Source organism: Phodopus roborovskii, unplaced genomic scaffold (assembly GCF_943737965.1).
Source record: "Phodopus roborovskii unplaced genomic scaffold, PHOROB, whole genome shotgun sequence".
Taxonomy (NCBI): domain Eukaryota; kingdom Metazoa; phylum Chordata; class Mammalia; order Rodentia; family Cricetidae; genus Phodopus; species Phodopus roborovskii.
Window position 1 is genome coordinate 785202 of NW_026126541.1, and position 11685 is coordinate 796886.

The window sequence follows — 11685 nt, forward strand, 5'->3', positions numbered from 1 at the left end:
GGGGATGTGTTCGAAAAGTCCTTTTGTGCACCAGGGATACATCCTGGCTCCACTGTCTGAGGTCCCTTAGACTGCTCAGTCCTTCTGGCTGAGACCCATATTCAGGGGGGCCTGAGTCAGTCCCATGCTGGCTTCCCAGCTATCAGTTTGGTGGCCTGTTAGCTCCTCCTTGTTAGGGTCAGCTGTCTCTATGTGTTTCTGCCACCTGGTCTTGTCCTCTCCCTCTGCATCTGAGTTCTACTTAGACTCAGTATTTATGTTTGCTTTTGTTTCCAACAGGCATTAGTTGAGGGCTCCATGGATAAGTTAGTTGTTGATCTCATCTCCAGGAAGGGCATTTATGATAGCCTTTCCACGGAAACTCAAATTCAAACAAGGCAATCTTAAATGATACTTAGGGATGCCTCTGGGTGGAAGCACATCAGGCCCTTTGAGTCTAGCTTTTGACTTTTGATAGACAAGAAACAAAATCTATACAGAAAAGAGCAGTTCTGGTCAGCCTCCCTTTAGAGCCATCTAAATTACACACATGGAGGGTTTTTTTTTTTTTTTGAGTTTATCAGTTCCTACCACAGGCTGTTATCTGCCCAAGGTAGTTAGCTCTGTTGCAGAGTCTTCTAGGGTTGGTAAGGGGTTCAACCTATGGGCCAAGGGAGTATTTGGACCTTGGGACACACCTGGAACTCATATCCAGGGGAGCTATCTGCCCTGTGACTGCCTGGACCTAAACATGATTTACATAATTGCTTTCGTTCTGTAATGTTTCCGGTGTAACTGGGACAACTCCAGCACATAAGCATAATTTAGCTGCACAGCATGAGGACCTGAATTTGGATTCCTAGCACCCATGTGAAAAAAAAAAGGCATGGTGTCACATGTTTATAACCCCAGCTTTGGGAGTAGGGAAGGAAGGGACAACTGACTCTTGGGTGCTTGCAGGTCAACCCATCAGTTGAGACCTAACCTTGTCTCAAAAAGTTAAGATGGAGAGTGATGGAGGGTGACATCCTATTCTAACCTCTGGACTACACACACACACACACACACACACACACACACACACACACAGAGATACCTTAATCAAGTTTTCTGACCCCATTATTTTAGTCTTTGTTTCTGTACTTCTGTCTTTTATTTTTCTGTATCATGTCATCTACTGTCATTGTGTTAGGCATGGTGGAATGCCCGAGACAACCAAGTTATGAAGAGTAAAGCTCATGGTTCTAGTTCATGATTGTCTGGCCGTGTTGTTTTGGGGAAAATGGTAAGGCAGTTCACCACAGTAGGTGGTGTATGTTGGATCAGGCTGTTCACCTTATTGTTTCCAGGAAGAAGAGAGGCTGGGGGAGGAAGGGCCTAGGTTTCCAAAATCACCTCTGACAAGCACATCCCAAATGACCCAACTTCCTCCCACTAGACCTCACCTCTAAAAGGTCCCCCCACCTTCCCACTTGCACCACAGGCTGGAGTTCCATACTTTAATACACAGGCCTTTGGGGGATACTAATTCAAACCATAACAGCCATTATTAGCAAATATTCCCTGAAGTTAGTATGGCCAAGAATTTGTCTCCTACACGAGACAGAAGGGGTATTTTGGGTGAGGCATAAATATCTGTTGAACTTGGTAATGATAAGGTTGGATTTACAATTGAGTTTTCTAGAGCTTAACTCAATGAAACAGTTTTCTAGAGCTTATTTCTCCTTAGACCTATTTGAATCTGCTGTATTCTCAGTCTGGGCAGGTTTACCTGCCATCCATTCATGGCCAGTAAAATACAGCAGCTGGGAGCTGAGGAGGTAGCTCAGTTGCTAAGGTTGGATACACAAGCATGAGGACATAAGTTCAACCCCCAGGGCGCCTTTAAAAAGCCTGGCATGGTTGGGTACGCTTGTAATCTCAATGCTGGGGAGATGGAGACAGCCAGATCCTTTGTGTGTCGTTGACCAGTGGAACTAAGTTAAGCAATGATCCCCAGATCCCTGTGAGAGTACAGGTATGAAAACAACAAAATGACAGCAGCTTTTGAAGAATACCAGAGATTCACATGTGTGTGCACACACACAGGCACACACACACACCACATAAGTACACAGTACTTGAACAGGTTTTCCCTGGAATGAAGCAGATCTGGATTGAAATTCCAGCCCTATTGCTTATTAGCTTTGCCAGTGTTGGTGGTTATCTAGATTTTTTTTTTTTTTTTTTGGCAAGTGGTAAATTACCTTTTTCTCTTCTCTGGAAAGTTCCCCAGTATATATGTGAACTTCTTAGCATCAGGACTTTCATACTGTTCCTTCTTTCCTTCTTTCCTTTCTTCCTTTCTTCCTTTCTTCCTTCCTTCCTTCCTTCCTTCCTTCCTTCCTTCCTTCCTTCCTTCCTTCCTTCCTGCCTGCCTGCCTGCCTGCCTGCCTGCCTGCCTGCCTGCCTGCCTGCCTGCCTGCAAGAATTATGGCTCAGGGAGTGTGGGTGTAGGATGGAAACAGGCACACAAACTGGTGGCTTTTGCACTTTTGTATTATAGTTGCCTTTTCTTCTTGTGTGAGTAACTCACTGGAATTTCAAGGGTGGAGTAGCCTGCTTCCAGTGGAGCTGGGATATCTGAAGCCCCAGAGACCAAAGCAGGACTTACCAGAGAGGGGACCAGACCATGGAACTCAGCCTCTTCCTGGCATGCAAGCTTCTAAACAGGATGGTTACAAAGCCCCTTTCCTGATAGACCTGCCACCGTGCAGCTTGATTTATGTTTCAGTGACGACTTAATGCTACTAAAGGCTTTATGAAACCTAAGCGTTTCAAATGTCATCTAGCTCAACCGAGACAGGGAGGCCTGAGGGCTTTTATTCTAGGAGGAAAAGGAGAGACAGCAAGTCAGGAACTCAATGATTCTCTGCTCAGACAGCTGTAGCTGAGAAAGAGTAGTGGGCAAGAAGTGGCAGGATTCAGATCTTGGGGTAAATCTGCCAAGCACAAACTGGTCTTATGGCTGGGTTTTCTGAGCTAGGGAGGTAAATATGGCGTGGTCCCTGAAGGTGCTTTGTCCACACAAGAGCCTAAGTCACCAACCCTTCAACCTTCACCCTGCACTTCTCTGAGCCCGCAGTCCAGGGAGAAAGCCTCAGACCCACAGAGCTGCAGTAATTACGACTGTCGCGCGCCCCCTCGCGCAGTACCCACACACCACTCTGCAGGTCCCCAGGGAACTGCCCGTGGTGCTGAAATTTTCCCGTTGTCTGAGAGGGACCTGGGACCACAGCTCATGCAAAAGACTCAAGGATCCACTGCATGGCCAGAGCCCTGAGATCCCTGACCAGCGCTCAGCATAGCAACTCTTACTAGAACCCCCACCAACTCTAGAGACTATCAGCTGCAGTTAAAGCTCTGCAGGCTCTGGAGCTGGCCTGTCCCGTCTTTCTTTAACTCCCTAGTTTTATCTATATTTTTCTATCACCACATTTCTCTCCGACCCTTTGCCTCTGGAGACTGCACCTGGTGGTCCCCACAAATTGGCGCTTTCCGCACCTCCTCTTCCCTTCCCTGGGGCACGCCCCTCCGGAACAGCTTCTGGGGGCACTGCACACTTCCGCAGTGGAGATCATCCCTGGAGCTTGGGGCCCAGGTTCCTGGCCCCGCCCACTTTCTGGCTCCATCCCTACTACACACTCTGCTCTCCTTTTTTAAACAGCATGCTCCACCCCTGTCTTCCATAGAAGGGAGAGCTGGAGTGGGAGGAGCTCCCAGACCCCTCAAAAGCTACTGGCCCACTAGGAACTACTGGATCCGTTAGTAGAAGAAAGCAGCACGAGCGGCCATCTGGGCTGAGCACCCCCAACACACCCCCGAAGGACAGCAGGCAGTTTGTGCCTGCCTGCCTTTGAGAGCCCTTTCCCTCCAGCCAAGCCTGCTCGCAGGTAGGACCAGCTCCCAGGTCTGCCTTCCCGGACCGCGAGAGCTATCCACGAATAGGAGCTGTTTAAAGCACCTGTGCTAAGTTTATTTTATAAAGCTGGAAGGACAGCATTCATTGCGTTTGATATTTCTGGGGCTAGTTACGCCAAAGAGAGGAGTTGGGTGGTGGGGGAGGGTATATGAGGAGCAGATGGAAGATGGAAAGTGACAACTTCGTTTACCTTTGGACAGGTGGCCATGACCTCAGTGCCCACTGGAACCCCTGGGGACCCCGATTTGCTTTCTGGGCTGCCGCCAGCCAGCTCCACTCCAGCCAACCAGAGCGCAGAGGCCTCGGAGGGCAATGGGTCCGTGACCATTCCCCGCGCTGCAGCAATCACACCCTTCCAGAGCCTGCAGCTGGTGCACCAGCTGAAAGGTCTGATCGTGATGCTGTACAGTATCGTGGTGGTCGTGGGGCTGGTGGGCAATTGCCTGCTTGTGCTGGTGATCGCGCGAGTGCGCCGGCTGCACAATGTGACCAACTTCCTCATCGGCAACCTGGCCTTGTCCGACGTGCTCATGTGCGCAGCCTGCGTACCGCTTACGCTGGCCTATGCCTTTGAGCCTCGCGGCTGGGTGTTCGGTGGAGGCTTGTGCCACCTGGTTTTCTTCCTGCAACCGGTCACCGTCTATGTATCTGTGTTCACACTCACCACAATTGCTTTGGACCGCTATGTCGTTCTGGTGCACCCGCTACGTCGGCGCATCTCGCTGAGGCTCAGCGCCTACGCGGTGCTGGGCATTTGGGCGCTATCCGCAGTGCTGGCGCTGCCGGCCGCGGTCCACACCTACCATGTGGAGCTCAAGCCCCACGACGTACGCCTCTGCGAGGAGTTCTGGGGCTCGCAGGAGCGTCAGCGCCAGCTCTATGCCTGGGGACTGCTGTTGGGCACCTATTTGCTCCCTCTGCTGGCCATTCTCCTGTCCTACGTCCGGGTGTCAGTGAAGCTGCGGAACCGTGTGGTGCCTGGCAGCGTGACCCAGAGCCAAGCCGACTGGGACCGGGCACGTCGCCGCCGGACCTTCTGCCTGCTGGTGGTGGTGGTGGTGGTGTTCGCTGTCTGCTGGCTGCCGCTGCACGTCTTCAACCTTCTTCGGGACCTGGACCCTCGTGCCATCGACCCCTACGCATTCGGGCTGGTGCAGCTCCTCTGTCACTGGCTCGCCATGAGCTCAGCCTGCTACAATCCCTTTATCTACGCCTGGCTGCACGACAGCTTCCGGGAGGAGCTGCGCAAGATGCTGCTCTCCTGGCCCCGAAAGATTGTGCCCCATGGCCAGAGCATGACCGTCAGCGTGGTCATTTGATGTCACCTTGCTAGGCCTGAGCTGGGGAGCTTCATATCCCTTAGTCCCATGTGAGACCTATTCCCAGCACCAGAGTTAAGTCAACACAGCGTGAAATTCCCACCCAGTTCTCTTGTCTAGCTAGCTGTCTGTCTGGTTTTTGTGTTTCTGTGAATGTTAGGAGGGCTTTGGAGTAGAAGAGCCTGGGGAAAGAGAAGTAGATTCATCAGTTTTCCCTCCGACCCTTGGAAGCAAAACACAGCTATTTCTGTGGGTTCAGAAAAACGATTCAGAAGCAAGTTTTCCTTATTTTCCTTCCGTATTTACACTGTGGATGGGATTTAAATGTGGTGCTGGGGTTGGTGAATATTTTCAGCTTATCTTTTTAAAAGGCCCCAGCTGAGATATAATGACTGATTGTCTTGTCAACCTGAGCCTTGGAGTCTCTATTTATTTCAGATAAATATGTATCCCAGATCAGTATCTAGGATTTCAACATTTCCTGAAGAAGACCTTTACACTCTGAAAAGATTTTCATTTTAAAACCATTTGAATTTATAGTGCAAATCCAGTTTCAAGTTACTCTTTGGGAGTTCCTTGGCTACTATATTGAAAGGATGGAGGAAGCAGGTCAGTTGGTAGAGAGCTTGCCTAGCCCTGGGTTCAGCTGCTGCATGGCAGGGTATGGAAGTGCACACCTGCAAACCCAGAGCTCAAGAGATGGAGGAAGAAGGATCAGGAGTTCATGGTCATCCTGGGCTGCATAGTGTCTTTGAGACCAGCCTGGGCTACATGAGAGGAATCAATCACTGAAGGGCTAGGCAAAAGGGGAAAGATGTGATTCCTTTAGGGACACATGTACCTGTCCGCGAGGACAGACGTGTGTGTGTGTGTGTGTGTGTGTGTGTGTGTGTGTGTGTGTGTGTAGTGTTTACCATGGCTTCATGAACACTCGGTATAAACTGTGCAACAGCATTCTCCTGCAGCCTCTAATTGCTGAATTTCAACAGATCAACAGCTGCCATTTGACTGCTCAGCACCTGCTCCCTGGAGACTCTTGAACATATCAGCCCAGAAGCCAAGGGCTGGGGAAAGATTACTTAAGGATAACACAGTAAAATAAACTTCCATCTGCAAGATGCATAGTTCAAATGCTAATCCCCCTCAGGGCTATGGGAACAGATGAAGACGGTTGGGCGAGAGCCTGGGCTGGTGATCAGGACATCAGCCTCCTGAGAGTTCTGTTATGAGGAATGTGCCTGGGACAAGGGTCTCAATAATAGATGCTGAAGCAGCCACTGGGGTAGTAAGACAAGGAGTTTTGGGAATGGACACATAGAATCCTGCTATTAACCCAGGCCCTGTGAAATGTATGGTGTGAATTAGGGTTTGTAGAAAGTCTGTGAGGGTCTAGTGCTTCTCCAGTAAGGTTTCCCATTCTCTTTGATTACTTTTTGATGTACAGATTAAGATACATGGGACAAGGATAAAATATAGGTTATATGTTTTATTCTGGGAGAAGTCACTTACACAAGAAACCAATAGCCCGGAAGTTCCTGCCCCCAGGATTTCTCCTTGACCTGACCAGAACTAAGAGAATGAGCTAGGGTCTGGGACCCCAGACCAGCTTATCCCATCAGGTCTGCACCTGTGACCACACCCAAATGGGTGTGGTCAGTGTAACAGGTGCATGTGGGGTGGATATCTCACTATAACTTTTGGAAAAAGATTAGCTCATTTATCAGAGTGCTGTTCAAGTGTGGGACTAAAATAACAAGGGTTAGATGACTAGGCTCAGGCCTAAAGCAAGAAGTCTTTAGTAGCTACAGGGTTATAGTTCATAGGCTGGGGAGATGGTGTTAGGAGAAATGTTGAAGCAGGTTAAGATGGGAGATGGTAACTACTTCTGTCAGTAGCACCTAACTGACTTTGAGTTTCATGTAGACTAGACTAGAGCATGGAGAACCTATATTCTAATGAAGCAGCCCAATCCTACACATAATGCTACAAACAACAATTGTATTTGCTAGGCATCCCAGAGATGGGCATTTGTGCTTCCTGTTGAGGCTTTAAGCCAGATTGTGCTTTTGATGGGTACTTGTAGAGAGAACAGGAGATGGTCATTAGTTAGGGAGAGATTTAGTGGTTGATTTGTATCTTTTTGTTGAAATTGCTGATTCTCAGGCATGACTGCTCTTAGAATCCCCTAGGGATTTTAGAAATCCAGAACAAGCCAAAGCAAAATATGTTCATTGATGCCCAATCCTTGTCAACACTCCCTGCTCCAAATATAATCGACTCGAGATGGAGCTTGAGAACCAGTATTTTTCAAAACATGTCTAGAGATTTTAATGTGTAGCCTAAGTACAGCACCTTAAGTATGACTTTTTTTTTTTTTTGTGCTGCTCAGAAATACCTTTGAGTTTTCATTTGCACTTACCAAAGTTGTTAAGAATCTGGTTGAAGAGTACTTTGTCAGTTTTCAACAACACTTGCTCTATCTGTTTTAGAGGACAACTCTCATTATTAGAATATCTGAGCTTTCATCCAGCAGTTTCTTCAGTCAGCTCCTGTGTAGCCCATCAATTTAGAAGGAACATTATTCAGTTTAAGTTGAGTTGCATTATAAAATTACTCGTTGTGAACTATTCTAAGACTGCATTGTGAAGGTATTTTTAAAAAGTCCCCTGATGAGTTTAAGGCCACGGCAACCATGGAAAGAAAGTGTCCTCCTTCTTAACCTAGAAAGATTGCCACTGTTTGTCATGCAGTGACTTAAAGTTTTAAAAATTTGTACAGATTTTTCTGGGGAACCTAAAGAGGGTGGTGAATTAGGCTGTGCAGATTGTGAAATTGGCAGCCGAGCAGCAGCTAATTAATTGTTATGCCATGGTGACATCTATTTAGAAGTAGTTTGCCAAACAAACTGACTTGTAAAAACATCTTTCTGAGATGGATCTCAGGGAAGTATGCACAGGCATATACATAGGAATTGTATTTCATAACTCATTTTTGGTTAGTATCATGCTCCCGAGAGGAGGAAGCAAGGTCTACTCCTGCAGGAAGTGAGTCAAGAAAGCTGGGAACTGAGCCAGCTGGGAACTCAGCAGCAGCCTGCCTTCCCAAGGCTGACAGGAGGTTCTGCAATCCTTTTTGCAAGCACTGTCAGCAGGCCTCACTCTTGGCATGTGATCAATAGATTTATCTCACCAAATCAACAGAGGAGTATATCAATATGTGTTGGCAATAGTGACTTGGGGGTGGTAACCATAGGAGACACTGAAGTAACAATATTCCAATTGCTGCAACCTTTTCAAGCTTCTGCTCTGATGGATGTTCAGGCTGTTCTTTTCTTTTTTCCCCCCAGGGTAGCTCATTTTCAGGTTTATTTTCTCTGTGAACTATTCAACCAGCTTTGCATTGCATTCCTGAATATCTAGTGATGTTTTAGATGCACGGCCAGGGACTGACCTTAAGGACACCTATGTAAGAACATAACATGATGAGGACTGGGTATAGCGTTCATCCATCACAGAGAAAGGTTAGGAGAGCCTGTGTTTCCCCAAGGCATGATTGTAATGGATTTATGACCATACATTGATTTCTTTACTATGTGTAAGGTGTCTTTGTTGCTGAGTCAGTGTGGAGATTTCTCAGGCTGGGGCTTGTAGTGTGTTTGACATAATAAATATTATATCAGTTGCACAGTCTCCAGCTGTGGGATTAATGCACCTATCCAGAGTCACTCCAAGAAAAAAAACTTAGTTCCCAACCTAGATTTCATCAGTTTTTACTAATTCCAGAGATGAACTGTTCGTGCTGGCTTTTCTGTGACCCTCTGTCCCTAATTTACATGATGCTAGCATTTTAGTCTATGGTACTAAGGTCTTCCCAGGGGCAGGAGCTTAAAGCCACAGGTCCATCAAAAGAAAAGTGGAATATTTCATGCCAAGGTTCTATGCTGTCATGAATGGAGATAAATATCTAGTGATCAGCATTTTATCAACCACTTCCCACATATAGCTTGGGAAATTCTAAAAGCACTAGACTATAATATACTAAAACCACTATACTAAAAATACTATACATGGGCCAATAAATAAGATTCAGAACATTTTAAAACATTAATGACAGAGTCATAAACAATAATATTTTTGCTGAATATCCATTTTAAAATGGATTCACGACCGACTAGAAAGAAGGTTCATCTGGTAAAAAGGTACTTGTCACCAAGACTGACTTGAATCCCAGAACTCACATAGTAGAAGAAAGAACAGTCTCTCTAGTGCTGTCCTCTGACCTCCATACACACTCTGTGGCATGCACATACCTCCCCCCCAATAAATCAATGCACTAAGAATGAATTTATGGGGGTGGATGAAGAGGTAGGTGGTTCAGCAGTGCTCACAATTCAATCACAGAGACCCGAGTTTGGATCCCAGCGCCTATGTGGGGTGGCTCACAAAAAGACTCTAATTTTAGCTTCAAGGGATCTGACACTTTCTTCTGGCCTTTGAGAGCATAAGCACACAATCACTGTACAAACACATTCACATGGAATAAGCTAGCGCACAGATACTGGGAAAGGAAGGCGTTTAGACTGGATGGGACAGTTGTGATTCATGAAAAGCCTGGACACTCGAAGTAGTCTTTGGAGGCAATAAGCCTCATTGTGACAACCAAGCACAGACATTTCTAGCAGGTTCTTGGACTATTCTCTGCTTTTCATATTTTCCCCCTCCTCATTTTTATCCCTCTGTTTTGCCCTTTGTCATTGCTGCGGCTCTATTTACCTATAAATACCTCCTATCTGAAATCCCTTCTGTCTTAGGAATAGGGAGATGATGGGATTCAACTGCTCATCTTCTGTTTGGTTATCTTAAAGGAGAAGCCACTGACTCTGTTGTAGACATAACAGAGGGTAGCTTATTCCACAGGACCGGGTATGCATTTCAGTGTTGCCTCTATCCTATGAGATCCACCTTCACCTGTTTCACAGTCAAGGTCCAGCCCCAGAAATTTGCCCAGAACTTTCACAGACCCTTCCTTAACTTGGTGAACCTCGCTGAAGGCTCTCAAGATGACCAAACAGTAAAAGGTCCAATGGTTTCTTTTGAGCATCTGGCATCGGAGTAAAGAAACAGGATCCAGCAGAAGCAGCAGATAGCCTGTGCTTTTAATCATTCCATTCCTTGTCTCTCAGATGCCACAAAATCTTTTCTTGGCTTGCTGATAGCTAAATCTCTTGGTCCCAGAGCACATCTCTCCTTCTGGATGACAGCCACTGATGAGTGGAATGACATGTGACCACCTTTCTGTTACAGCCAGGCAAAGCAAAAGAAAAAAGAAAATAAAATCCCTTTGAGCTGAGAAGACTACATGAAGACTTGGTGTGAGTTAGAGTTAGGTGCTAGAGTGTCACAATCACTCTTACCCTTGAGTTTTCATCCCAGGGGGGCTGGCTCAAGGTAGGATGTACCCCAAGGTACCAGTGTGCTCATGAGCAGGTTCCTTCAAGGAGCACACCTTGTCCTTCTGAGACCATTGCTCTTTTCAGGACAACTGTTGTGGGCACAATGTCCCCGTTCAGTAAAAACAAAACAAAACAAACAAACAAAAAACCAAAAAAGAACCACAAAAAACAAAACAATAACAACAAAAACCCTAAGTTGTTGGCAGGTGAAAGATGAGAATACTGTGCCTCAATCTCACAGCTCTTTCCTGTGGACAGCTCTCTATGTAGCCACCTATATTTCCTACCCACTCTATATGCCTCTCCATGATACGATTACCAAAGTTTGATGCATTGACATCCCCAATGTTATTTTCTGTGGGAGGGTTGCCTTCAGGAAGCTCGGAGTAAGACTGGTACTGTGTAGTTTCATGCACAGTCTCCCATACAGCTGTACCAGAGGAATGGCCCGGTCAGACTTGGAGGGGGCGTTAGTTACTTTTCTCTTGCTGTGACAAACACCTGACGAAAGCAACTGGTGGAAGGAAGAGTTCATGGCTTATGGCTTGTGGGTCAAGTCCATCATGGTGGGGATTGCATGGTAACAAGAGTATGAGGCAACTGGTTATGTTGCAGCTTCCATCAGGAAGGAGAGAGAGAGAGAGAGAGAGAATGCTGGTGTGCAACTCAGCAGCTCTCTTTCTCTTTTTGACTCATGGGAAATCCAGCCCAAGTAAAAATGCCACTTACATGTAGGGTAGCTCTTCATTCTCTCATGTGACCCAACCTAGAAACTTCCTCACAGACATGTACAGAGGTTTGTCTCCTAGGTGATTCTAGAGCATGTAAAGTTGATAATATTACTTACCTATCACGTCTGGGGAGCTTCTACTTCCATTAGCTGCCAGAGGTGGGGTCTTCTCTTGAGGAAGGTGGTGGCTGGGAGGATCTCCTTTGGGGGTTACAAATTCAGAAGGTCATAGGTCAAGAAGAGC

At 46.7% G+C, this 11685-nt stretch overlaps 1 protein-coding gene across 1 annotated transcript; it reads left to right on the forward strand.

The window, feature by feature from the left end:
* Positions 1-3865: 3865 nt before the first annotated feature.
* Positions 3866-5345, forward strand: Prlhr (prolactin releasing hormone receptor). Its single transcript, XM_051199722.1, has 2 exons — positions 3866-3911; positions 4141-5345. The coding sequence occupies exon 2, from the start codon at positions 4147-4149 to the stop codon at positions 5257-5259; it is 1113 nt and encodes a 370-aa protein (XP_051055679.1). The 5' UTR covers positions 3866-3911; positions 4141-4146; the 3' UTR covers positions 5260-5345.
* Positions 5346-11685: the final 6340 nt, after the last annotated feature.

Coding starts and splice junctions, on each gene's coding strand:
- Prlhr (XM_051199722.1), top strand. CDS start 4,147: ATGACCTCAGTGCCCACTGGAACCCCTGGGGACCCCGATTTGCTTTCT.